At 44.3% G+C, this 27,663-nt stretch overlaps 1 protein-coding gene across 2 annotated transcripts; it reads left to right on the top strand.

Annotated features, from left to right (window-relative positions):
* Window positions 1-901: 901 nt before the first annotated feature.
* On the top strand, window positions 902-27,663 carry pfkma (phosphofructokinase, muscle a). 2 transcript variants are annotated; one of them, XM_046366189.1, is made up of 22 exons: window positions 902-1,077; window positions 2,668-2,741; window positions 3,014-3,091; window positions 3,646-3,835; window positions 5,627-5,792; window positions 8,646-8,799; window positions 8,972-9,067; window positions 14,386-14,478; window positions 14,686-14,811; window positions 15,027-15,091; window positions 15,225-15,288; window positions 15,394-15,540; window positions 16,008-16,078; window positions 16,260-16,347; window positions 16,636-16,788; window positions 23,040-23,204; window positions 23,878-23,939; window positions 24,103-24,214; window positions 24,355-24,454; window positions 24,974-25,079; window positions 25,498-25,651; window positions 27,591-27,663. In XM_046366189.1, the coding sequence occupies exons 1-22, from the start codon at window positions 996-998 to the stop codon at window positions 27,591-27,593; spliced, it is 2,349 nt and encodes a 782-aa protein (XP_046222145.1). In that variant the 5' UTR covers window positions 902-995; the 3' UTR covers window positions 27,594-27,663. The 2 variants fall into 2 exon arrangements, with proteins under 2 accessions (XP_046222145.1, XP_046222144.1); XM_046366188.1 differs by having other exon boundaries at window positions 903-1,077; window positions 25,498-27,663.

Here is a 27,663-nt window from a genome sequence, read left to right as displayed (position 1 = left end):
CTGGATGAGGAACACATGATGATCACGTAAGCAATTCTCTACTGGTGGTTATCTGAAATGTACCCTGTCTGTTTCTGAAGCAGCAGGTTCATTAAAGGACACGAAGACGGGGTAGAGATGACCCAGCACACTGTCTGTGGCCCGTGTCTTTTGATTGCCACATTCATGCAGGTGGGCTTGTCTATCCCGGTCCCAGATCTGTTTGTGTGTCTTGCCAACTCCTAGTCTACGGCCATTGTCGTCACTTTGATATACATAAGCCTGGTCCCGATGTCAATTTTGACTTAATGGTGACTTACAGTTTCTATGTTATCATGGTTTTCTCACATCATCTGTGCTGGGTGTACCAAAACATAACAGACATGCAGTCTACTAGCAGTATCCTGATGTGGGTAGAGTCACATTTGTTATTTCTTTTTGAACACAGGGACCCTTCAAGGTCTCTGGTCTCAGAGATGAATGTATTATAATTTATTCGTTTTAAATGTTCACATTTTAATCCCTCAAGCACGTTTAAATGTAGCCTACATTCTATCATATGTTCTGTTACTGTGCCCTCTAGGAGGTGACAGTTACTGTGATGTATATTTAGTTCAGTCATGAGGTGTGTGTGTGTGTGGATGTGTTTAACTATACTTGTGGGGACCAGAATAGTAAACAAACAAAAATTGACCAACTGGAGACATTTTTCAGTCCTCGCAAGGTCAAATGTTATTTATAGAGGGTAAAAGTTAGGGTTATAGGAGCTAGGGTTAGGAATAGGTTAGGTGTGAGGGAAAGTAGGATTTTGAATGGGACTGAATTGTGTGGTCAGTTAAACAAGGCTGTGTGTGCACGTGTTTGAGAGAGATTCGGGGGCAGGGCTATGGGGCAGTGTCCTTATAAAGCCAGTGACCTTACCATTCTCTCTTGAGAAACAGGGTAGCAGCCAATCTATCCTTTTCCTTTCCTTCCTTAGTGCCACCACCTAGTTGGTGTGGAGCTCCGTGGACACCATGTCACATACAAGCATGGATCCAACCAAGATGGGCATCGGCCGGTCTATAGCCGTGCTGACATCTGGTGGTGATGCCCAAGGTAAGAAGTGTGTGTGACGTCAGAGAGGCAGTGTGTGTGTGCCTGTAACTGTTTTGTGTGCCTGTAACTGTGTGTGGAGGTTTTTGTGTGTGTCAGTGTTAGTACTGCAATAGTCTGGGTTTGACTGTGAGGACCTCCAGCTCTGTAGGTGAAATCAAATCATCACAGTTTATATTAACTCAACACCCCGAGTTGAATTATTGAGTTAGGGCTGGAGTTATCTCTGAAGAACATCCAAAGCAAGCTAAAAGCAGCCAAAAAATATTTGGGTAACTGAGCGATCACTTATGCCAGTTAGATTCTGGAATTATGTGTCTTCATGATCACTTAGTCCCAGAGGCCAGGTGTCAGGAGTTGATGAATGTCTTTAGCTTTTAGGTTTATCTTTACTGTGGTTGGCAGGGTAGTGAGGACAACGTGATGAGTACAGCGTGATAGCTTTCCTGAACCCTTAGAGCCAAGGGACTTTTTAGGCTGACACCCGATACAGATAACTTAACTTCCCAACTTGACCAGGATCTCAAATTGGCAATATCTACACAAACATTGTTGACCTGCATCTTTCCCTAGCAGAGTACACTTCTTATCTTCAAGTTGCATAACTTATCCTTCAAATTTGTGTACTACTCCATGATTGTTGAGAGACAAATAAAAGTAGAGTAAAATGAGACTGTAGTTTACTGGCAATGTCATATAACTACATTTCAGTAGTACTGACTGTGTTTATACTTTAAATTCACATAATACCTTAGCTGGCCCACCAGTAAATACCATTACATTATATTTATTTGGACTCTACTAAGTTGTTGCAAGAGACATTGCCAGTGCGGCAAGGTCTAGGGTGTAGTGGCTATTAAACATTATTATTATGGCTGATGTTTGTCTAGCTGTTTCATCATTGTAAATAAGCATTTGTTCTTTAACTGACTTGCCTCGTTAAATAAAGGTTCAATAAAAAATAAAAAATGAAAACCATTGCTAGATATATGATTCCAAATGTGTCCCATAACCTTTTCTCTAAGCCACTTATCTCCCGCCTATTCCCCGTCCGTCTCCCCCTCTAATTTGGTGTTAATTTTAGACCCTCTGACCTTTTTTTGTGGAACGTCACGGTATGAAGGATATGGCCACGCTCTTCTCTCAGCTGCTCTACTGTAACAAGAGACGGTCCCGTACCATGCTTGTCTACCAACCAACCAATCACAACACGCACCCGCACATCTTGGCCTTTAGTGTTCTGAACATGGAGAGAAGATAGAGTACAGTCTACAGATCTGTTTACAGACACGACACCTCTCTATTCCAATTCTGAAAATAAGTTTGAGCCATTTTGGAAGTGTCACGCGGATGTTGTAGCCAAAATACTCTTGAGCACAAAACACAAATGTCAAGGGACTTGATACACATTAAATATGTTTTACGCCATAACTACTGTACTGCCACTGTGAGATGTGGTCCTGTGTATGTCGCAGTTTGGCTTTGACGAGCAGCTCGTTATTGTGCAGTGCACTTTATAACTTGTTATACGCATGTATACGCCTTCAGTCAATCCTGTAAACCCATGTTTGTCTGTCTCTCTGTGACTATCAGGTATGAACGCGGCTGTGAGGGCCACAGTCAGAGTTGGTATCTACACCGGAGCCAAGGTCTACTTTGTTCATGAGGTAAAGTCATACAGTAGAATCACAGTTCTGTTATCCAAGTTTATTCACTCGATAATGTGTTGTCTATATCATCACCCATAGAGGCCTCTTACTATCCATTTGATCCTGATTACCATTGTGATTTATCTGACTGAAGTTTTAAGAAATACCCCCCCAAAATGGATTCTATCACAACCCACATTGAGAAAGAAGTTGTGTGGCTGCAATAGCATGGTGTTGTCTCCCATTTCAGATGATAATGGAGTTTGTATTTGTTTTGATGATGTGTGCAGGGTTACCAGGGTCTGGTGGATGGAGGAGACAACATCAAACTGGCCACCTGGGAGAGTGTGTCCATGATGCTGCAACTGGTGAGTCATGTTATCACACACTCACAAGCACTGATGCCAATACAGTACACAACTGTCATAAGCTGTTATTGTCTAGAGAGGGTATTACAGTAAATGAATGACAAGAAACCAAGAGTACTGGTTTATTTTAATATTAGAGACCGATACAAACACACAACCAAATGTGTTCATAGATGGATAGACAATGCCTACTGTAACTAAGGGAGAGCAGGGGTCGGCTCCAGTAATACACGCTGACCTCCACGTACACAGGGTGTTTAAGTTGAGTTTGAATGTGGCCAGACACCATGGAAAGATCCCAGCAGGGTGTGATTACAGAGCTGCCTCTCTTTCATGATGGCCTGACATATTCTCAGTGCTCAAACCGACCTAGAGTTGAGCTGCAGACAAGATGCAAGATTCACATGCATCACTAAAGATCACATTTAGAAAAGTTTAAAAACACTGTTGTTTCGGCCATCTGGGTCTTCAATGATTTTTAACAGGCTCCACCAAATTGCAGTCCACAACTTTGTCCATTATTTCTTATAATTCTATGAGTCTCTCTCTACCAGGGTGGCACAGTCATCGGCAGTGCCCGCTGCATGGACTTCAGAGCCAGGGAGGGCCGCATGAAGGCTGCCCTGAACCTGGTCAAGCTGGGCATCACCAACCTGTGTGTGATTGGGGGTGACGGTAGCTTGACTGGAGCTAACCAGTTCAGGAAGGAGTGGGCCACTCTGCTGGTCGACCTGGTCAAAGCCGGTAAGACTGAGCCCCCGAACCCCGGGAACCATAGGAAAGCCCTAAGAACATTTAGTGTATTCCAGACATGGGTTCAAATAATATTTGTTTTCTTCCATAATTCTTTGAGCGTTTCATTGAGTCTGCCTGGAGGGCCAAATTGGCAAGTTTGCACTTTTTAGGCTATTTCATTGGTTCCATGGTGCCAGGAAAACTCAATCAAGCACAATGAAAGTATTTGAAAGAAAACATAGAGTTGAAGTCGGAAGTTTACATACGCTTAGGTTGGAGTCATTAAAACTCGTTTTTCAACCACTCCCCAAATTTTTGTTAACAAACTATAGTTTTGGCAAGTCGGTTAGGACATCTACTTTGTGCATGACACAAGTAATTTTTACAGCAATTGTTTACAGACATATTATTTAACTTATAATTCACTGTATCATTTTCAAAAGTTTACATACACTTAGGTTGGAGTCAATTGTTTATAGTTTTGGCAGACATCTATTTGTGCATTTAATTGTTTACAGACAGATTATTTAACTTATAATTCACTGTATCACAATTCCAGTGGGTCAAAAGTTTACATACACTAAGTTGACTGTGCTTTTAAACAGTTTGGAAAATTCCAGAAAATTATGTCATGGCTTTAGAAGCTTCTGATAGGCTAATTTATATAATTTGAGTCAATTGAAGGTGTATCTGTGGATGTATTTCAAGGCCTACCTTCAAACTCATCTTTGCTTGACATCATGGGAAAATCAAAAGAAATCAGCCAAGACCTCAGAAAATAAATTGTAGACCTCCATAAGTCTGGTTCATCCTTGGGAGCAATTTCCAAACACCTGAAGGTACCACGTTCATATGTACAAACAATAGTACACAAGTATGAACTGCTCTAAAACCGCCATAAAAAAATCCAGACTACAGTTTGCAACTGCACATGGGGACAAAGATCATACTTTTTGGAGAAATGTCCTCTAGAACTGTTTGGCCATAATGACCATTGTTATGTTTGGAGGAAAAGGGGGGAGGCTTGCAAGCCAAAAAACACCATCCCAACCGTGAGGCACGGGGGTGGCAGCATCATGTTGTGGTGGTGCTTTGCTGCAGGAGGGACTGGTGCACTTCACAAAATAGATGGCATCATGAGGTGGGAAAATTATGTGGATATATTGAAGCAACATCTCAAGACATCAGTCAAGCATACTTCCAAAGTTGTGGCAAAATGGCTTAAGGACAACAAAGTCAAGGTATTGGAGTGGCCATCACAAAGCTCTGACCTCAAACCTGTAGAAAATGTGTGGGCAGAACTGAAAAAGCATGTGCGAGCAAGGAGGCCTTACAAACCTGACTCAGTTACACCAGCTTTGTCAGGAGGAATGGGCCAAAATTCACCCAACTTATTGTGAGAAGCTTGTGGGAGGCTACCCAAAATGTTTGACCCAAGTTAAACAATTTAAAGGCAATGCTACCAAATACTGATTGAGTGCATGTAAACTTCTGACCCACTGGGAATGTGATGAAAGACATAAAAGCTGAAATAAATAATTATCTCTACTATTATTCTGACATTTCACATTCTCAAAATAAAGTGGTGATCCTAACTGACCTTAGACAGGGAATTAGTACTTGGATTAAATGTCAGGAATTGTGAAAAACTGAGTTTAAATGTATTTGGTGTGGTGTAGGTAAACTTCTGACTTCAACTGAATACTATTTAAGCCCAGGTCTGGTTACATTGGTGAAACGGCTGCTGTGTTTGACTGACAGTGTAGGACTGACTACTTTGTTACCATGCTTGGTCTCCAGGTAAAATTACAGATGACGAGGCCCGGAAATCGTGCCACCTGAACATCGTAGGCATGGTGGGTTCTATCGACAATGACTTCTGTGGGACGGACATGACCATCGGGACTGACTCTGCTCTGCACCGCATCATAGAGGTGGTGGATGCCATCACCACTACTGCACAGAGGTGAGGAGAGGTCATCACTGTCACGCAAATGTGCAACTGTGCGCACACAACACAAGCAGACACACACACAGTTGATGGGCTTAATTACTGGAAGTAACAACTTGGACACACTCCATAAACGGCAGCCTGACACACACGCATGCGCAATCTAGTGCTGAGCGATTAGTGCTTTTAAAGGTTGGTTCGGTTTCAGTTGGATTATTTTACAAAATACTCATGGTTTTTGATTTCCGTTGCAATCATTTTTTTCAAACACTAAATGCATTATGAAACAATGACAAAATGATTTTAGATCTTTTTCAATTGCTAAAACAGAAAATATTCCATTGTCTCTGTCAGGTGCATTGGGTATAAATCAATAGAAAAAGAGGAAATTACTATGAAATAATGAAATATTTCAGTTTTGTATATAACTTTTTTTATTTGATGACTTAATTTTTTGTATTCCTTATAGTCATCATCTCATCTCTGCTAAGGCAGTAGCAGCCAGCCAGCCAGACATCCATCTAACGTTATCTCTGTACTGTTAGTCATCATCTAATCTCTGCTGAGGCAGTAGCAGCCAGCCAGCCAGACATCCATCTAACGTTATCTCTGTACTGTTAGTCATCATCTCATTTCTGTTAAGGCAGTAGCAGCCAGCCAGCCAGACATCCATCTAACGTTATCTCTGTACTGTTAGTCATCATCTCATTTCTGTTAAGGCAGTAGCAGCCAGCCAGCCAGACATCCATCTAACGTTATCTCTGTACTGTTAGTCATCATCTCATTTCTGTTAAGGCAGTAGCAGCCAGCCAGCCAGACATCCATCTAACGTTATCTCTGTACTGTTAGTCATCATCTCATTTCTGTTAAGGCAGTAGCAGCCAGCCAGTCAGACATCCATCTAACGTTATCTCTGTACTGTTAGTCATCATCTCATCTCTGCTAAGGCAGTAGCAGCCAGCCAGCCAGACATCCATCTAACGTTATCTCTGTACTGTTAGTCATCATCTCATCTCTGCTGAGGCAGTAGCAGCCAGCCAGACATCCATCTAACGTTATCTCTGTACTGTTAGTCATCATCTCATCTCTGCTGAGGCAGTAGCAGCCAGCCAGCCAGACATCCATCTAACGTTATCTCTGTACTGTTAGTCATCATCTCATCTCTGCTAAGGCAGTAGCAGCCAGCCAGCCAGACATCTAACGTTATCTCTGTACTGTTAGTCATCCTATTTATGCTGCAGAGCTGTCTGACTAAATCGTTTGACCTGTTATTCAAAGTAGATCAGCCAAGGCATACTTTCACGAACTGCTTCTATCCCTCTCATTGTTCTGTTGTGTACATTCCTCTCTCATGCGGTCTGTGTGTATCTAACCCAATTTAGCAGGCATAAGAGTGTATCCGTCTCTGTTCCAGCCCGGAAAGAACAGGGGCCATGGATTATGGTCATGGTAGTTAATTACCATGTTTCTGCACTGAACTAGGTTGAATATTTGCTTAATGAAAACTACAACTCCTTTCAGCCCAGCATCTCACATAGTTCTTGACTTGATTTCTTTCGTGAATGATTTGATTTCTCTCTAGAGCAAATGACACTGTTGGGCTCACAAAAAAAACCCAGAACGAAACTGAATTCAAATACTTGAACTTACACTACAGGTCAAAAGTTTTAGAACAACTACTCAGGTTTTTCTTTATTTTCTAAATTGTAGAATAATAGTGAAGACATCAAAACTATGAAATAACACAGTAACCAAAAAAGTGTTAAACAAAGCATATTTTATATTTGATGTTCTTCAAATAGCCACCCTTTGCCTTGATGACAGCTTTGCACACTCTTGGCATTCTATCAACCAGCTTCACCTGTCTTGAAGGAGCTCCCACATATGCTGAGCACTTGTTGGCTGCTTTTCCTTCACTCTGCGGTCCAACTCATCCCAAACCATCTCAATTTGTTTGAGGTCTGGTGATTGTGGAGATCAGATCATCTGATGCAGCACTCCATCACTCTCCTTGGTCAAATAGCCCTTACACAGCCTGGAGGTGTGTGTTGGGTCATTGTCCTGTTGAAAAACAAATCATAGTCCCACTAAGCGCAAATCAGATGGGATTGCATATCGCTGCAGAATGCAGTGGTTGCCATGCTGGTTAAGTGTGCCTTGAATTCTAAATAAATGACAAATGTCCATTGCTCGTGTTTATTGGCCCAAGCAAGTCTCTTCTTCTTATTGGTGTCCATTAGTAGTGGTTTCTTTGCAGGAATTTGACCATGAAGGCCTGTTTCACACAGTCACCTCTGAACAGTTGATGTGGAGATGTGTGTCTGTTACTTGAACTCTGTGAAACATTTATTTGGGCTGCAATTTCTGAGGCTGGTAACTGTAATGAACTTATTCTCTGCAGCAGAGCTAACTCTGGGTCTTCCATTCCTGTGGCGGTCCTCTTGAGAGACAGTTTCATCATAGCTCTTGATGGTTTATGCGACTGCAATTGAAAAAACGTTCAAAGTTCTTGAAGTTTTCCGTATTGACTGACCTTCATGTCTTAAAGTTATGATGGACTGTCATTTATCTTTGCTTATTTGAGCTGTTCTTGCCATCATATGGACTACATGATTCAATATGTATTATTTCTTTAGTTTTGACGTCTTCACTATTATTCTCCAATGTAGAAAATAGTAAAAAATAAAGAAAAACCTTTTGAATGAGTAGCTGTTCAAAAACGTGTATTTTTATGTCTTTGTTTACTAACAACAACAAAAAATACATTTTGGTTAATAACTCAGCACTATGTCGCTCACACACCCTGTTTCAGTTTTCTCCTCAGAACCTGGTTTATAACAAAGATGTTTATTCTGTTGTTCTCCTCAGTCACCAGAGGACCTTCATCCTGGAGGTGATGGGTAGACACTGTGGCTACCTGGCCCTGGTGACTGCTCTGGCCTGCGGTGCTGACTGGGTGTTCATCCCAGAGATGCCCCCAGATGAGGGATGGGAGGGGCATCTGTGCAGAAGACTGGCTGATGTAGGTTTACATGCACAGACAGACTGACTTCAGACCTGAACGATTCCTTTATCCATATTGAATTACTTTTTAAACACACCACATTACAACAGAATTTTTAATCCCACTCATCGGTTTCCATCGTTGGTACCTAATCATCAGGCTGACATCTTGTGTCTTTGGTCTCTGACAGCAACGAGCCAGAGGATCTCGTCTGAATGTGATTATTGTGGCTGAGGGAGCTATGGACAGAGCTGGAAACCCCATTAGCTCTGAAGACATCAAGAAGGCAAGCTCTCCCTCATATTACTGTATCTCGCGGTTGAAATGAGTTTGTTTGCTTGTTATTATTTTAGGACCTCTTTTAGTGTTGCTCCATCCACCAACCGGCGACCAGTCTTGGGGATTCAAATCAAAGTTAATTGGTCACGTACACAGATTATCAGGTGTTTTTAACAGCTGCAGAGAAATGCTTATGTTACTAGCTCCAAAAGTGCAGTAGAATGTCTCGCAAATACAATACAATTCCCGCAAAAAAGTATTTAGTCAGCCACCAATTGTGCAAGCTCTCCCACTTAAAAATATGAGAGAGGCCTGTAATTTTCAGCATAGGTACACTTCAACTATGACAGACAAAATGAGAAAAAAATCCAGAAAAACACATTATAGGATTTTTAATGAATTCATTTGCAAATTATGGTGGAAAATAAGTATTTGGTCAATAACAAAAGTTTATCTCAAAACTTTGTTATATACCCTTTGTTGGCGATGACAGAGGTCAAACGTTTTCTGTAAGTCTTCACAAGGTTTTCACACACTGTTGCTGGTATTTTGGCCCATTCCTCCATGTAGATCTCCTCTAGAGCAGTGATGTTTTTGGGTTGTTGCTGGGCAACATGGACTTTCAACTCCCTCCAAAGATTTTCTATGGAGTTGAGATCTGGAGACTGGCTAGGCCACTCCAGGACCTTGAAATGCTTCTTACGAAGCCACTCCTTCGTTGCCGGGGCGGTGTGTTTGGGATCATTGTCATGCTGAAAGACCCAGCCACGTTTCATCTTCAATGCCCTTGCTGATGGAAGGAGGTTTTCACTCAAAATCTCACGATACATGGCCCCATTCATTCTTTACTTTACACGGATCAGTCGTCCTGGTCCCTTTGCAGAAAAACAGCCCCAAAGCATGATGTTTCCATCCCCATGCTTCACAGTAGGTAGGGTGTTCTTTGGATGCAACTCAGCATTCTTTGTCATCCAAACACGACGAGTTGAGTTTTTACCAAAAAGTTCTATTTTGGTTTCGTCTGACCATATGACATTCTCCCAATCTTCTTCTGGATCATCCAAATGCTCTCTAGCAAACTTCAGACGGGCCTGGACATGTACTGGCTTAAGCAGGGGGACATGTCTGGCACTGCAGGATTTGAGTCCCTGGCGGCGTAGTGTGTTACTGATGGTAGGCTTTGTTACTTTGGTCCCAGCTCTCTGCAGGTCGTTCACTAGGTCCCCCCGTGTGGTTCTGGGATTTTTGCTCACCGTTCTTGTGATCATTTTGTCCCCACAGGGTGAGATTTTGCATGGAGCCCCAGATCAAGGGAGATTATCAGTGGTCTTGTATGTCTTCCATTTGCTAATAATTGCTCCCACAGTTGATTTCTTCAAACCAAGCTGCTTACCTATTGCAGATTCAGTATTCCCAGCCTCGTGCAGGTCTACAATTTTGTTTCTGGTGTCCTTTGACAGCTCTTTGGTCTTGGCCATAGTGGAGTTTGGAGTGTGACTGTTTGAGGTTGTGGCAGGTGTCTTTTATACTGATAACAAGTTCAAACAGGTGCCATTAATACAGGTAACGAGTGGAGGACAGAAGAGCCTCTTAAAGAAGAAGTTACAGGTCTGTGAGAGCCAGGAATCGTGCTTGTTTGAAGGTGACCAAATACTTATTTTCCACCATAATTTGCAAATTAGTTCATTAAAAATCCTACAATGGGATTTTCTGGATTTTATCCCCTCATTTTGTCTGTCATAGTTGAAGTGTACCTATGATGAAAATTACAGGCCTCATCTTTTTAAGTGGGAGAACTTGCACAATTGGTGGCTGACTAAATACTTTTTTGCCCCACTGTAACAATCCACGGAGATATATTAGAGTGAGCATGTGTGAGAATCCAGAATATAAATATGTGATGTGTACAGACAGTATATCATTTGGAAAAGGAAATGGTACATATAGTATTAGGATGAGAACAGTTGCTGCTGCTCCCGTTTCAACTGTTCTGCCTGCGGCTATGGAACCCTGACCAGTTCACCGGACGTGCTACCTGTCCCAGACCTGCTGTTCTCAACTCTCTAGAGACAGAAGGAGCGGTAGAGATACTCTGAATGATCGGCTATGAAAAGCCAACTGACATTTACTCCTGAGGTGCTGACCTGTTGCACTATCGACAATTATTTGACCCTGCTGGTCATCTATGAACATTTGAACATCTTGGCCATGTTCTATTATAATCTCCACCCGGCACAGCCAGAAGAAGACTGGCCACCCCTCATAGCCTGGTTCCTCTCTAGGTTTCTTCCTATGTTTTGGCCTTTCTAGGGAGTTTTTCCTAACCACCCTGCTTCTACACCTGCATTGCTTGCTGTTTGGGGTTTTAGGCTGGGTTTCTGTACAGCACTTTGAGATATCAGTTGATGTAAGAAGGGCTTTATAAATACATTTGATTTGTATCAGACCCCTTCACTTTTTCAACATTTTGTTACGTTACAAAATCTTCTCTCTAACAAAGTAATTCCAATCTTGCTACTAGAAAGCCAGAACTATAACTTGATTCACTACAGGGTGTGAAAGTGTGATAAAACTGGCCAAGCCCCCCATCTCTCTGTCGTTCATTTGCCAAGCTGATCTGAGGCCTTGGATCCTCGACCAGGAGAGTCATGACACTCCAGAGATGTTCGATCAGGTTCAAGTCTGGGCTCTGGCTGGGCCACTCAATGACATTTAGAGACTTGTCCTGAAGCCACTCCTGTGTTGTCTTTGCTGTGTGCTCAAGGTTGTTGTCCTGTTGGAAGATTAACCTTCTCCCCAGTCTGAGGTCCTGAGCACTCTGGAGCAGGTTTTTATCAGGGATCTCTCTGTAGTTTGCTCGGTTCATCTTTCCCTCGAATCTGACTAGTCTCCCAGTCGCTGCCGCTGAAAAACATCCCCACAGCATAAAGCTGCCACCACCATGCTTCACCGTAGGGATGGTGCCAGGTTCCCTCCAGATGTGACGCTTGGCATTCAGGCCAAAGAGTTCAATCTTGGTTTCATTAGACCAGAGAATCTTGTTTATCATGGTCTGAAAGTCCTTTAGGTGCATGACAAACTTCCAAGCGGGCTGTCATGTGCCTTTTACTGAGGAGTGGCTTCCGTCTGTCCACTGTACCACTGGTGGAATGCTGCAGAGATGGTTGTCCTTCTGGAAGGTTCTCCCATCTCCACAGAGGAACTCTGGAGCTCGGACATAGTGACCGAGTTCTTGATTACCTCTCTGACCAATGCTCTTCTCCCTCGATTGCTCAGTTTGGCCAGGCGACCAGTCTTGGGGATTCCAAACCTCTTCCATTTAAGAATGATGGAGGCCACTGTGTTCTTGGGACCTTTCAATACTGCAGAAATGTTTTGGTACCCTTCCTCAGATCTGTGCCACGACACAATCCTGTCTCGGAGCTCTACAGGCAATTCATTTGACCTCGTGGCTTGGTTTTTGCTCTGACATGTCCTATCAACTATGGGACCTTTTATAAATTGGTGTGCCTTTCCAAATCATGTCCAATCAACTGAATTTACCACACGTGGACTCCAATCAAGTAGAAACATCTCAAGGATGATCAATGGAAACTGGATGCACCTGAGCTAAATTTTGAGTCACATAGCAAAGGGTCTGAAAACTCATCTAAATAAGGTATTTCTGTTTTTTATTTTTAATACATTTAGCTAAAATGTCAAATCTGTTTTCATCTTTGGGGAGTGTTGTGTGTAGATTGATTATGAATTTTATTTTATTTCATCCATTTTAGAGTAAGGCTGTAATGTAACAAATTTGGAAAAAGTTAAGGGGTTTGAATACTTTCTGAATGCACTGTACATACACAGTGAGTAAACAACAGTATATAAACTGAATATGAGGTGACCAGCGTTCACTGACTCTATACATGAGGCATTAGTCTCACGGTGCAGGGCTGAGTGTCTGGCAGGTAGCCAGTTAGTGATGGCTGTTCAACAGTCTGATGGCCTGGTATAGAAGCAGTTTCTTGGTCTCTCGTCCCGGCTCTGATGCACCTGTACCGTCTCTGTCTGCTAGGTGGTAGCAGAGTGAACATACCGTGGCTTCAGTGGCTGAGGTCCTTAATGATCTTCTTGGGCAGGCAGCATGCCCCCGGTGATGTATTAGGCTGACCACACCACCCTCTAGAGAGCCATGCGGTTGAAGGTGGTGCAGTTGCCGTAACAGGGCGGTGTTGCAGCCCGGCAGAATGCTGTCAATGGTGCATCTGTCAAAGTTTGTGAAGGGCTAGGTGTGTGACTGTTAAAACGTTTGATTGAAATTGGGAGCCTTAACGTTAAGAAACATTCCTAACCATAAAACAATATTTTTTTATTACAATTTTTACATAGATGCAGAAAATAAACAGCGTAGTGGGTCAATTTCTGCAACAACGAAAAGTTTTCAGGTCCTCAGTGATGTGCACGCCAAGAAACTTGAAGCTTTTGACCCTCTCTACTGCTCCCTGTTGATGTGGATGGCTTTTCCTGGTACCACACCGCCAGGGCTCTAACCTCCTCCCCTGTAGGCTGTCTCGTTGTTGTTGGTAATCAGGCCTACCACTAATGTCGTCAGCAAATTTGATGATTGAGTTAGAGTCGTGCGAAGCCATGCAGTCATGGGTGAACAGGGAGTATAGGAGGGGTCTGAGCACACACCTCTGTTGGGCCCCTGTGTTGAGGATCAGCGTGGCATAGGTATTGCCTAACCTCACCACCTGGGGTCGGTACGTCAGGAAGTCTAGGACCCTGTTGCACAGGGCAGAGTTCAGACCCAGGGCCCTGAGCATAGTGATGAGCTTGGAGGGCACTATGGTGTTGAAGGCAGCGCTGTTGTCGATGAACAGCATTCTCACATAGGTATCCCTTTTGTCCAGGTGGGATAGGGCAGTGTGCTGTGCAACGGCGATAGCGTACAGGAACAATGGTGGATATCTTGAAGCAAGTGGGGACAAAAGTCTGGGATAGGGAGAGGTTGAATATGTCCCTAAACACTCCAGCATCAAGAAGGCAACACACAAAAAGATGGCTTTGAAAACAACTGGAAGACACACAAGATGCTAGCCCACAACAACCCTCCAGATACCAAGGGGGGACAACGGCTACACAATTAACACACAAAATATTACTTAAAAGACTATAAAACTGACAGAACAATGTGTCAGCATATTTTAGCCCACAATAGGACCGATTTCCCAAATAATACCTCAGAGTTAAAGTGCTAAGATTCTACTGCATTGTCATGTTTGAATACGGTTAAACTGACGGTTGTTAACAGCTCTTTGTGTGTGCTTCTTACATTTGTAGCTGGTGGAGAAGAATTTGGGCTTTGACACCCGTACCACTGTCCTGGGACACGTGCAGAGAGGCGGCACTCCCTCAGCCTTCGACAGAATCCTGGTAGGTCTCTCTCTCTCTGTCTCTGTCTCTGTGCGTACGAGCATGTCTAAATGTGTGATGCGTGTGTGTTCTCCCTCCTCCCCATGGCAGCAGGATGGGTGTGGAGGTGGTCCTGGCTCTGTTGGTGTGGTGTATCTAGCTACGGTGTGTCGTGATTGTGTTTGACCGTGATGTGTGTGTCTAACCCTGGTGTGTGTTCTCCCCTAGGGCAGCAGGATGGGTGTGGAGGCTGTGATGGCCCTGTTGGAGGCCACTCCAGAGACCCCGGCCTGTGTGGTCAGTCTGTCCGGTAACCAGGCCGTCAGGCTGCCCCTCATGGAGTGTGTCCAAGTGGTCAGTATCAGTCACTAAGCCACATCAACTGTTGTATGTGTGCCATTCAAATGGGTTCATCATAGATCTGAGCACTTTTGCTGTCATTTCAACAAGAATTTAATTGACTACTAAAGGGTTTTGATTATTATATGGCAGAGAAAAACAATGACATGGACTGAGATGGCAGATGATTCAACTTCTATGTAAATTTGCATCAATGATCCCCCCCCCAGACTAAGGATGTGACTACTGCCATGGCTGAGAAGAGATGGGAGGATGCGATCAAGCTCAGAGGAAAGTAAGAACACTAGCCTACTTTTACCACTCTTACAATGGCTTCACTATTACTGAAACTACTCACTCGGATGTCACATATGAACTTTATCGCAGTCTACTAACAAACACATCACTGTTTTGTTGGCCGTGTCCAGGAGCTTTGAAAACAACTGGAACACATACAAGATGCTGGCCCACATCAACCCTCCAGATACCAAGGTGGGGAACAACAACAATGAGTTTAGTTAAATTAGTCACGACTCTAGCACTGACAGCAATGTGTCACCATTCTCTTCTTGTCACCTCTCCTCTCCTCCTCTTCAGAGCAACATTAACGTGGCTATAGTAAACATTGGTGCTCCATGTGCTGGTATGAATGCTGCTGTGCGTTCTGCAGTGAGGATCGGCATCATTCAGGGACACAACATGTTGGCCGTTCATGATGGGTTCGAGGGTCTCGCTCAAGGAAAGGTATGTACACCCTACGCACTACACATTGCGTACTAGGCAGAGCCCATTCCTCTCAGCCAAAACTCCTCTTTTTATCAGGGCCCATATTCATAAAGCGTCTCAGAGTAGGAGTGCTGACCTAGGAGCAGGTCCCTTTTGTCCATGCAACATCTAAAAGGCTCAACTGATCCTAGATCAACACTCCTGGATGCTTTGTGTGTACAGATCCAGGTCATCTCTAATCTAAATATACAATAAGTGTGGCCTGGTACCAGAAGAGGCTGGTAGGAGGAGCTATAGGAGGACAGTATCAAACATATGGAAACCACATGTTTGACTCCGTTCCATGTATTCCATTCTGGTCATTATAATGAGCCCATCCTCCTATATCTCCTCCCAGCAGCCTCCTCTGCCTGGTACAGTAACTCTTGTCCAGTGAATCTGGAAACGTCACTCCCTTGACCCCTTGACTTTGTTGTCTTCCACAGATTGAGCCTATCACCTGGACTGGAGTGTCAGGCTGGACTGGAAAGGGGGGCTCTGAGTTGGGCACCAAGAGGTACTACTCAGAATGATTATTGGGATGCAGGATGAATACAGTGCAATAGTTTGTGTTGTCAGCAGGAGTGGAACTGAGGGGCACACAAAACTCATTTTGACATGTAAAATCATTTTTGGGGCAGTGATACGGTAAATCGCTGATATTTCACACTACTAACTAAATCGTCCTTTATTTGAAGAGTCCTTCCTTCTGAGTACATTGAGGAAATCAGCTTGACTATCGCTAAGTTCAATATCCACTCTCTGGTGATTATTGGAGGGTTTGAGGTAAGAGTCAGAAGACTATCTCATCACATGCATGTCTTCTTTAATGTGTGGCTGTCTTATGTCAATGTTCTAAAAGTAGGTAAGTCATCATGGATAAGATCATTTGATGAATGACTCAAATGTAAATGTAATGTCTATGTGGGATCTCACATGTAACTACAAAAGACACATAAGCCCAGTACCTCAGTAGTATAACCCCTGCTGCTCTTCTCCCTCTTCTCGCATCTCCTTCCCTCCCCTTTTCCCTCCCCTTTTTCCTCTCCTCTCTCCTCCTGTCCCCTCTCCCAGGCGTATATGGGTGGTCTGGAGCTGGTGCAGGGCAGAGATAAGTATGAAGAGCTGTGCATTCCCATGGTGGTCATCCCCGCCACTGTCTCCAACAACGTCCCCGGCTCAGACTTCAGTATCGGAGCTGACACAGCCCTCAACACCATCACCTCGGTCAGTACCGTAATACATCAACGCCATCGCCTCGGTCAGTACTGTAATACATCAACACCATCGCCTTGGTCAGTACTGTAATACATCAACACCGTCGCCTCGGTCAGTACTGTAATACATCAACACCATCGCCTCGGTCAGTACTGTAATACATCAACACCGTTGCCTCGGTCAGTACTGTAATACATCAACACCGTCGCCTCGGTCAGTACTGTAATACATCAACACCGTCGCCTCGGTCAGTACTGTAATACATCAACACCGTCGCCTCGGTCAGTACTGTAATACATCAACATCGTCGCCTCGGTCAGTACTGTAATACATCAACACCATCGCCTCGGTCAGTACTTTAATACATCAACACCGTCGCCTTGGTCAGTACTGTAATACATCAACACCATCGCCTCGGTCAGTACTGTAATACATCAACACCATCGCCTCGGTCAGTACTGTAATACATCATTTACATTTACATTACATTTAAGTCATTTAGCAGACGCTCTTATCCAGAGCGACTTACAAATTGGTGCATTCACCTTATGACATCCAGTGGAACAGTCACTTTACAATAGTGCATCTAAATCTTAAAGGGGGGGGGTGAGAGGGTTTACTTATCCTATCCTAGGTATTCCTTAAAGAGGTGGGGTTTCAGGTGTCTCCGGAAGGTGGTGATTGACTCCGCTGTCCTGGCGTCGTGAGGGAGGTTGTTCCACCATTGGGGGGCCAGCGCAGCGAACCGTTTTGACTGGGCTGAGCGGGAGCTGTACTTCCTCAGTGGTAGGGAGGCGAGCAGGCCAGAGGTGGATGAACGCAGTGCCCTTGTTTGGGTGTAGGGCCTGATCAGAGCCTGGAGGTACTGAGGTGCCGTTCCCCTCACAGCTCCGTAGGCAAGCACCATGGTCTTGTAGCGGATGCGAGCTTCAACTGGAAGCCAGTGGAGAGAACGGAGGAGCGGGGTGACGTGAGAGAACTTGGGAAGGTTGAACACCAGACGGGCTGCGGCGTTCTGGATGAGTTGAAGGGGTTTAATGGCACAGGCAGGGAGCCCAGCCAACAGCGAGTTGCAGTAATCCAGACGAGAGATGACAAGTGCCTGGATTAGGACCTGCGCCGCTTCCTGTGTGAGGCAGGGTCGTACTCTGCGGATGTTGTAGAGCATGAACCTACAGGAACGGGCCACCGCCTTGATGTTGGTTGAGAACGACAGGGTGTTGTCCAGGATCACGCCAAGGTTCTTGGCGCTCTGGGAGGCGGACACAATGGAGTTGTCAACCGTGATGGCGAGATCATGGAACGGGCAGTCCTTCCCCGGGAGGAAGAGCAGCTCCGTCTTGCCAAGGTTCAGCTTGAGGTGGTGATCCGTCATCCACACTGATATGTCTGCCAGACATGCAGAGATGCGATTCGCCACCTGGTCGTCAGAAGGGGGAAAGGAGAAGATTAATTGTGTGTCGTCTGCATAGCAATGATAGGAGAGACCATGTGAGGTTATGACAGAGCCAAGTGACTTGGTGTATAGCGAGAATAGGAGAGGGCCAAGAACAGAGCCCTGGGGGACACCAGTGGTGAGAGCGCGTGGTGAGGAGACAGATTCTCGCCACCTGGTAGGAGCGGCCTGTCAGGTAGGACGCAATCCAAGCCTGGGCCGCGCCGGAGATGCCCAACTCGGAGAGGGTGGAGAGGAGGATCTGATGGTTCACAGTATCGAAGGCAGCCGATAGATCTAGAAGGATGAGAGCAGAGGAGAGAGAGTTAGCTTTAGCAGTGCGGAGCGCCTCCGTGATACAGAGGAGAGCAGTCTCAGTTGAATGACTAGTCTTGAAACCTGACTGATTTGGATCAAGAAGGTCATTCAGAGAGAGATAGCGGGAGAGCTGGCCAAGGACGGCACGTTCAAGAGTTTTGGAGAGAAAAGAAAGAAGGGATACTGGTCTGTAATTGTTGACATCGGAGGGATCGAGTGTAGGTTTTTTCAGAAGGGGTGCAACTCTCGCTCTCTTGAAGACTGAAGGGACGTAGCCAGCGGTCAGGGATGAGTTGATGAGCGAGGTGAGGTAAGGGAGAAGGTCTCCGGAAATGGTCTGGAGAAGAGAGGAGGGGATAGGGTCAAGCGGGCAGGTTGTTGGGCGGCCGGCCGTCACAAGACGCGAGATTTCATCTGGAGAGAGAGGGGAGAAAGAGGTCAGAGCACAGGGTAGGGCAGTGTGAGCAGAACCAGCGGTGTCGTTTGACTTAGCAAACGAGGATCGGATGTCGTCGACCTTCTTTTCAAAATGGTTGACGAAGTCATCTGCAGAGAGGGAGGAGGGGGGGGAGGATTCAGGAGGGAGGAGAAGGTGGCAAAGAGCTTCCTAGGGTTAGAGGCAGATGCTTGGAATTTAGCGTGGTAGAAAGTGGCTTTAGCAGCAGAGACAGAGGAGGAAAATGTAGAGAGGATTGAGTGAAAGGATGCCAGGTCCGCAGGGAGGCGAGTTTTCCTCCATTTCCGCTCGGCTGCCCGGAGCCCTGTTCTGTGAGCTCGCAATGAGTCATCGAGCCACGGAGCGGGAGGGGAGGACCGAGCCGGCCTGGAGGATAGGGGACATAGAGAGTCAAAGGATGCAGAGAGGGAGGAGAGGAGGGTTGAGGAGGCAGAATCAGGAGATAGGTTGGAGAAGGTTTGAGCGGAGGGAAGAGATGATAGGATGGAAGAGGAGAGAGTAGCGGGGGAGAGAGAGCGAAGGTTGGGACGGCGCGATACCATCCGAGTAGGGGCAGTGTGGGAGGTGTTGGATGAGAGCGAGAGGGAAAAGGATACAAGGTAGTGGTCGAAGACTTGGAGGGGAGTTGCAATGAGGTTAGTGGAAGAACAGCATCTAGTAAAGATGAGGTCGAGCGTATTGCCTGCCTTGTGAGTAGGGGAGGAAGGTGAGAGGGTGAGGTCAAAAGAGGAGAGGAGTGGAAAGAAGGAGGCAGAGAGGAAAGAGTCAAAGGTAGACGTGGGGAGGTTAAAGTCGCCCAGAACTGTGAGAGGTGAGCCGTCCTCAGGAAAGGAGCTTATCAAGGCATCAAGCTCATTGATGAACTCTCCGAGGAACCTGGAGGGCGATAAATGATAAGGATGTTAAGCTTGAAAGGGCTGGTAACTGTGACAGCATGGAATTCAAAGGAGGCGATAGACAGATGGGTAAGGGGAGAAAGAGAGAATGACCACTTGGGAGAGATGAGGATCCCAGTGCCACCACCCCGCTGACCAGAAGCTCTCGGGGTGTGCGAGAACACGTGGGCGGACGAAGAGAGAGCAGTAGGAGTAGCAGTGTTGTCTGTGGTGATCCATGTTTCCGTCAGTGCCAAGAAGTCGAGGGACTGGAGGGAGGCATAGGCTGAGATGAACTCTGCCTTGTTGACCGCAGATTGGCAGTTCCAGAGGCTACCGGAGACCTGGAACTCCACGTGGGTCGTGCGCTGGGACCACCAGAGTAGGGTGGCCGCGGCCACGCGGTGTGGAGCGTTTGTATGGTCTGTGCAGAGAGGAGAGAACAGGGATAAAAAGACACATAGTTGACAGGCTACAGAAGAGGCTACGCTAATGCAAAGGAGATTGGAATGACAAGTGGACTACACGTCTCGAATGTTCAGAAAGTTAAGCTACGTAGCAAGAATCTTATTGACTAAAATGATTAAAATGATACAGTACTGCTGAAGTAGGCTAGCTGGCAGTGGGTGCGTTGTTGACACTACACTAATCAAGTCGTTCCGTTGAGTGTAATAGTTTCTGCAGTGTTGCTATTCGGGGGCTAGCTGGCTAGCTAGCAGTGTTGTTTACGTTACGTTGCGTTAAAAGAACGACAATAGCTGGCTAGCTAACCTAGAAAATCGCTCTAGACTACACAATTATCTTTGATACAAAGACGGCTATGTAGCTAGCTATGTAGCTAGCTACGATCAAACAAATCAAACCGTTGTACTGTAATGAAATGAAGTGAAAATGTGATACTACCTGTGAATGCGACCGGGTTGTTGAGTTCTATTCAGAAGACGTTGGCTAGCGTTGGCTATCTAGCAGTGTCTCCTACGTTAATGACGACAAATAGCTGGCTAGCTAACCTCGGTAAATTAAGATAATCACTCTAAGACTACACACTCTAAACCTAAACAACACAATTATCTTGGATACGAAGATACGAAGACAGCAAAGACAGCTATGTAGCTAGCTAACACTACACTAATCAAGTCGTTCAGTTGAGTGTAATAGTTTTCCCAGTGCAGCTAATCAGTGGACGTTAGCTAGCTGGCTAGTGAAGACTACGTTAGGACGGCGAAATACGATAATTACGCAATTATCTTTGATACAAAGACGGCTATGTAGCTAGCTGAGAAGAAATTGCTAAGATTAGACAAATCAAACCGTTGTGCTATAATGAAATATAATGAAATGTAATTAAAAAGTTATACTACCCGCGGGAGCGAAGTGCCGATGCGACCACTCGCTCCAACACCATCGCCTCGGTCAGTACTGTAATACATCAACACCATCGCCTCGGTCAGTACCGTAATACATCAACACCACCGCCTCGGTCAGTACCGTAATACATCAACACCGTCGCCTCGGTCAGTACCGTAATACATCAACACCATCGCCTCGGTCAGTACTGTAATACATCAACACCATCGCCTTGGTCAGTACCGTAATACATCAACACCATCGCCTCGGTCTGTACCGTAATACATCAACACCATTGCCTCGGTCAGTACTGTAATACATCAACACCATCGCCTCGGTCTGTACCGTAATACATCAACACCATCGCCTCGGTCTGTACCGTAATACATCAACACCATCGCCTCGGTCAGTACTGTAATACTTCATCATCGTGATCAGAAATGTAACATATCAACACCATAACTGTGGTCAGTACCGTAATACATTAACACACCATCACCATAAGTAACACCAACACCTGGATCATGTTCAGTAGGGTGAAAACATTTTAAACTGGAACAGGGAGGTGCTGCTGTCCCTGAAATTGTCCCATTAAAACAAAGATGTTAATGGCCTAGCTCAATAACAGTTAGGGCACATGGTCTACTCCAAACCATAATCTCCATATTCTGAATGTGAGCATTGAGTGGTTGGAAATCCCGCTCATCAGCTCCTGCGCTCCATTTCAAATAGGCTACATGTCATATTAACCGCATATAAACAGTCTATATAGGTCAGGAGCCAGACAGGGAGCCTAAGAAGGAACGAAAATGAATTATTTAGGCTATAGTATTTCAATTATTTCAAGGCTCTAGCTTACAAAGAAAAACATTGTGAAGCATTTGCGAGTGCAACTGTAGGCTGGTAGGGACATAAAGTGCACAGCATTTAAACAACATTTCGTTGTATTAAATCATTATAGTCTATAAATTATGCATATAGGCTGTGACTTACTCAGAATTCAATACAAATGAAATGAAAAATGACTTATTATTGCCTTTTGAATTCATTTTTAGTCTGTGACTTCAGTCACATGCGATGGGAGAGTATCCTCTCAACACTTGTAGCGCCACTGGGGATGATAAACACCCTCTTGGCCACTCTTGCCAGGCTAGGCAGAGATGCAGAGTTAATTTTTTATTTTTCTATAGGTAGAAAATAACCCGATCAAAACGGAAAGCTCATTGAACGTAGGAATATGCCAGGCCTATTGGGACAAAATCTATTATGGCCTATTGTATAGAAAATAGAACAAAAATGACCGAAACGTTTAAGAGATCTGATTTTTTGTTTAGAAATACTTTGCTACAATGACCACCTCTATCGGCCTCGTTCCTTTCTTTTAGCATGTGCACGTAGTAAGTACACCATCATGTTTTCAGTATACATGTCTTTTCAGATTCCACTATGATTCTTTAGTTGTGGATTCTACATCACCACACTCCCTCTCTTGCTCTTGGTCCTCATCTTTGTAAGTCACCTTGATTTAGCACCTGTGTTCTATCAGTTTCTTTATGAAAATATTTAGCGAACTCCATGACAGTAGATAAAGCAAGGGGCTATAGCAGCACACAAGTAGACTACTAATTAATGCTGGCACGGGCATACCCTGAGCTTGTTAAGTGAGCGCTACTTGGAGCGAAATTTGAGCGGGCGAGAAGGCTCCACGCTCCAGTGACAAATTGGGCAAGCTCCACTCCTCGCGCCGCTCAGCTCACATACTCTGATGCTGTAAAACTGTCAGTCTCCCCTTCTTAACCCGTCTCACCTCTATTCCCTGTCCCCTCAGACCTGTGACAGGATCAAGCAGTCAGCAGCAGGCACCAAGCGTCGCGTGTTCATCATTGAGACCGCAGGAGGGTACTGTGGTTACCTGGCTACCATGGCAGGTCTGGCTGCTGGGGCTGATGCTGCATACATCTATGAGGACAAATTTGGTATTAGAGACCTGGAGGTGAGCTGAGGCAGGATACACACTTTCTTGCAGTTTTTCTCTCTCTCTCTCTCTCTCTCTCTCTCTCTCTCTCTCTCTATCTCTATCTCTATCTCTATCTCTATCTCTATCTCTATCTCTATCTCTATCTCTATCTCTATCTCTCTCTCTATCTCTATCTCTATCTATCTCCCTCTCTCTCTATCTCTCTCTCTATCTCTCTCTATCTCTATCTATCTATCATGACATGGAGAGCTTTAGACACATACATAGACTACACCAGTCTGTCAGCTTGTGAAAATCTTTGGGCCAGTTTCCCGGACACAGATTAAGCTTAGACATGAACACTATTCCTGGAGAGGCGCTGTCCGTGGAGAATCTTCATTGAACATACTTTCTAGTCCAGGACTAGGCTTAAGTTTCTCCTCTACATAAAAGTATGCATGGTACAAACTGGCCTCTATATAGTTTACATGGTACAAACTGGCCTCTATATAGTTTACATGGTACAAACTGGCCTCTATATAGTTTACATGGTACAAACTGGCCTCTATATAGTGTACATGGTACAAACTGGCCTCTATATAGTTCACATGGTACAAACTGGCCTCTATATAGTTTACATGGTACAAACTGGCCTCTATATAGTTTACATGGTACAAAGGTGTGCTGACCGACGGGCTCTGGTTTACAGATGAACGTAGAGCATCTCGTGCAGAAGATGAAGACAGACGTGAAGAGAGGTTTGATTCTCAGGTGGGGTTCATTCAAGCATTCCCTCATTCATTTCATTATCTACCCATGCTTGTACCTTTCCCAAAAAAACAAACTGCCATGCCACTTCAACAGTGTATATACACATTACATTCATGTTAAGAACGGCATCTGTACACCTTTTGATGATCCCTCTGTGTGTCAGGAATGAGAACTGCAATGCCAACTACACCACAGACTTTATCTTCGCCCTCTATTCTGAGGAGGGCAAGGGCATCTTTGACTGCCGCAAGAACGTTCTGGGACACATGCAACAGGTCTGTTAACAGTGACAAGGCCGCATCCCCAAATGGCACCCTATTAGAAGTAGTAGAAGAGTGTCCCTAATATTATAGCTTTTCCAGAAAATACAGCACGTCGACTTCAGATGCAGTAATACAACCTTCCCTCTCCCCAGGGCGGCACCCCAACACCTTTCGACCGGAACTTTGGCACCAAGATGGGTTCCAAGGCTGTTTTGTGGATAACAGAGAAACTCAAGGAGGTCTATAGACACGGTAAGACAGACAGGCTGTGGGATGTCTCCAATTAGACCATGTGTCTTAATGGTAATTGTAATGTACACATACGTAGAAGATAGGATGTAAAAAATAAATGTGCCCATTGATAGTACATTTTGTGTCTGTTGTATCCCTCGGTTTAATCTCGGAAGCACAGAACTAAAATCTTGCATAATTGCGTCAGATGCTTGATTAAGTTCTGGGGGCAGACATCTTAGAAAATATACTAGAATGAGGAGCTGAAGCACGATGGTAGCTCCACCCCCCTCTCGCTGCATAATTCGGGCAAGTCTATGGGCCAAATGTCCCCTCTTCCAAAATTTGAAAGCCTGTGAAATCGTAATTTGTCCAAATGATCAGTGATGTAGAAAATCTGACAGACAGATGCTACGATACCATCCTCTGTTACGTGCGTTTGTCCATGTGAGATAACCCCTGCCTATACCTCACAAATTCATATACTTGTTTTTAAATCTCTGTCTCTGTGACAGTTAATCTTCTTCTCCTTTTCTCCAGGTCGTATCTTCGCTAACACCCCAGACTCTGCCTGTGTGCTGGGCATGAAGAAGAGAGCACTGACGTTCCAGCCTCTTGCTGAGCTGAAGGAACAGACAGACTTTGTGTAAGATCCTTTAAATCATACATATTTTCAAAAATAAAATCTATGACGCTTAACTTGAAAGTGGCAGTTGCTGATTATTCTATAATAATATAATATTTGCCATTTAGCAGACACTTTTATCCTAAATGACTTAGTCATGTGTGCATCCATTTTACATATGGGTGGTCCTGGGAATTGAACCCACTACTGTGTCATTACAAGCGCCATACCGTACCAACTGAGCTACAAAGGACCACTTTTTATATTGGCCTTGTCCAGAAATGAACCCTAGCACCTGTTATCACCATATTGCTATCCAATCCTTTCAGATCTCCACAAGTGTCTAGAGGTAAGGGCTAGTGGTTGTTCCTGGACAGGGCCAAAATATCCCTAACATTCCTATTAATGCTTCTCTACCCCCCTCTGCTGTCCTGTCCAGGCACCGCATCCCCAAAACATCGTGGTGGCTGAAACTGAGGCCAATCATGAAGATCCTTGCTAAATACAACATCAGCCTGGACACATCTGAGCATGCCCACATGGAGCATGTTATCAAGAAGAGGGTGTCGATGCCAGCGCCACTGATGAATAAGGCATGTCCTCCCACGAAACACGAGGAGGAAGAGTAATTGGTCTGTGTTACATGTATGTCAGTGGAGGGCTGGTGGGTGGAGCTATAGGAGGATGGGCTCATTGTAATCGCTGGAATGGAATAAATGGAACATCAAACACAAATATATGGAAACCACATTTTTGACTCCATTCCCTTTATTCCATTCCAGCCACTACATTGAGGAATCCTCCTATAGCTCCTCCCACCAGCCGCCTCTGATGTATGTCTATATCAGGGTTCTCCAACAGGTCAATTGGAGCAGCCCACCAAATAGTTATGAAAAATACATGCACTTCCCAAATTGTTTAAAGTCAGTCTTGTGGGTTCATTTCATCACTGTTTTGATTGTGACTGCTCCATTGCGCTCTTTTTGCGACAAGTGTGGGGGGACTCCTCTTGCTAAATCAATGTCAGATTGGATATCCAAATATTTTGGATATTTGGTAACAATTAGACTGGGAAAATGTTAGTTAAATTGAGGTGAGTGATAATCTTTATTCTAGTTTGCTCATATTCGCTGATTAGAACATTTTGCAAGCATGTTATGTGGCCTAAGAAGTGTATTTTGCTCTTCACTCCGTAGTAGCCTGTGATACACCCGACCTAATGCCTGTGACTTGACTGATAAATCAATATGGTTTTGTTTCACTGAATTTATGTCTGTATATTGCTTAAATGATCTCTGGCTGGGCAAGTGGAGGTGGTGGTTCATTTATTTGTTAGCTCATCCATCACTGATCAGAAACATTTAGCAAGCAATAGCCTAAATTATGTATTATTTTTGCTCGATCCACCTCGTAGTAGCCTTTTATAATCAATTCATCTACCTGTCAGCGCACGTTATGTCTTAATTTAGCCTACTAAAATATAATCAATCAATAATTCATGCCATTAGACAGCAAACGAGTAATTAATGCCTTTAAATACAATCAAGCGTTTTATTATTATGTAGGACTAAAAGACTGGGCCGATCGCGGTTGGATTCGGGCTGAGAATGAGCACTCTGCAGACTGTCAAGTATCACACACACCAAGCTCCCGGCTACTATCAAATCCACATTGACATTACCCATAGTTAGTCACAACTGGCTTAAAACCCAAACGTAACAATATCTGTCAATATATTTCCCGCAATATTGCCCCTGTATGTCTGTGTGGTGTGCGCGTTTGCCTATCATTCACTTCGTATAACAGTTAGCGGAAATAACAATTGTCTTCTCGGTAGACAGACATAACCCCAAACCTAATCATTTTAATGTCAACTGAAAACCAGGTTTATCTGGGAGAATTATATCATGATTATTTGTATCAATTGGGTGGGCGTTTGTTTTGCAAACTGGTATGACATATGCAGTTGCAAAAACATTGCTAAACCAGCAAGTTCCTCTCGCAAAATGTGCATTTAAAGTGGTATTACACTCAAATCAGAATTGTTTTTTTTTCCAGGCCGAAAGATGGTATTCTGGTGTGATTTAAGCATTGACATTGATTCAGAACATAAAATTGCATTGTTTCTCTATGAATAATTGTAATTCTGAGTTAAATAAAAATAAATCCCAAACCACAAAAAAATAAAACTGAGAGAACAGAATTTGGGAAAATACAAGGAGTGCATGTTTCAAAGCTAGGAAAGCAATTGTGAGTAGCTCACATGATTTAACAGTAGCTCTCATGCCAGAAAAGGTTGGAGACCCCTGGCATATGGAGAAGGAAGAGGTGCATGAAAGGGAAGAGTCATTTTTTAAATGTTACATGAATGTCTGTTTTGCATGTATGTTTCTGGTTTAATGAATCATCTGACTCATAAACTAAACAAGAGCTACATTCTTTCTTACTGTTGTCTTCTTTTTGGACTTGCATATCCTCTTCTTTTTGATCTTCTCAAACATTTTTCCTTGCACTTTTTTATTTCTCAACCAGTGAACCCTGTGTGTGCTGCCCTGATCTGGAAACCCGTTTTACTGCTTCAAGAATTAAACACGTTACGATTTTG

Source organism: Oncorhynchus gorbuscha, linkage group LG10 (assembly GCF_021184085.1).
Source record: "Oncorhynchus gorbuscha isolate QuinsamMale2020 ecotype Even-year linkage group LG10, OgorEven_v1.0, whole genome shotgun sequence".
Lineage (NCBI taxonomy): Eukaryota > Metazoa > Chordata > Actinopteri > Salmoniformes > Salmonidae > Oncorhynchus > Oncorhynchus gorbuscha.
The sequence above is the reverse complement of the archived record's forward strand: the minus strand, read 5'-3'. Positions and strand labels throughout refer to the sequence as shown.

What these genes read in the sequence shown, in the direction of transcription:
- pfkma (XM_046366188.1), top strand. Translation starts at nt 996, where the DNA reads ATGTCACATACAAGCATGGATCCAACCAAGATGGGCATCGGCCGGTCT. An exon ending in TCTGAGTTGGGCACCAAGAG is followed by an intron (nt 16,079 to 16,259) that starts GTACTACTCAGA and finishes CTTTATTTGAAG; the next exon opens with AGTCCTTCCTTCTGAGTACA. An exon ending in AAGAGAGGTTTGATTCTCAG is followed by an intron (nt 23,940 to 24,102) that starts GTGGGGTTCATT and finishes TCTGTGTGTCAG; the next exon opens with GAATGAGAACTGCAATGCCA.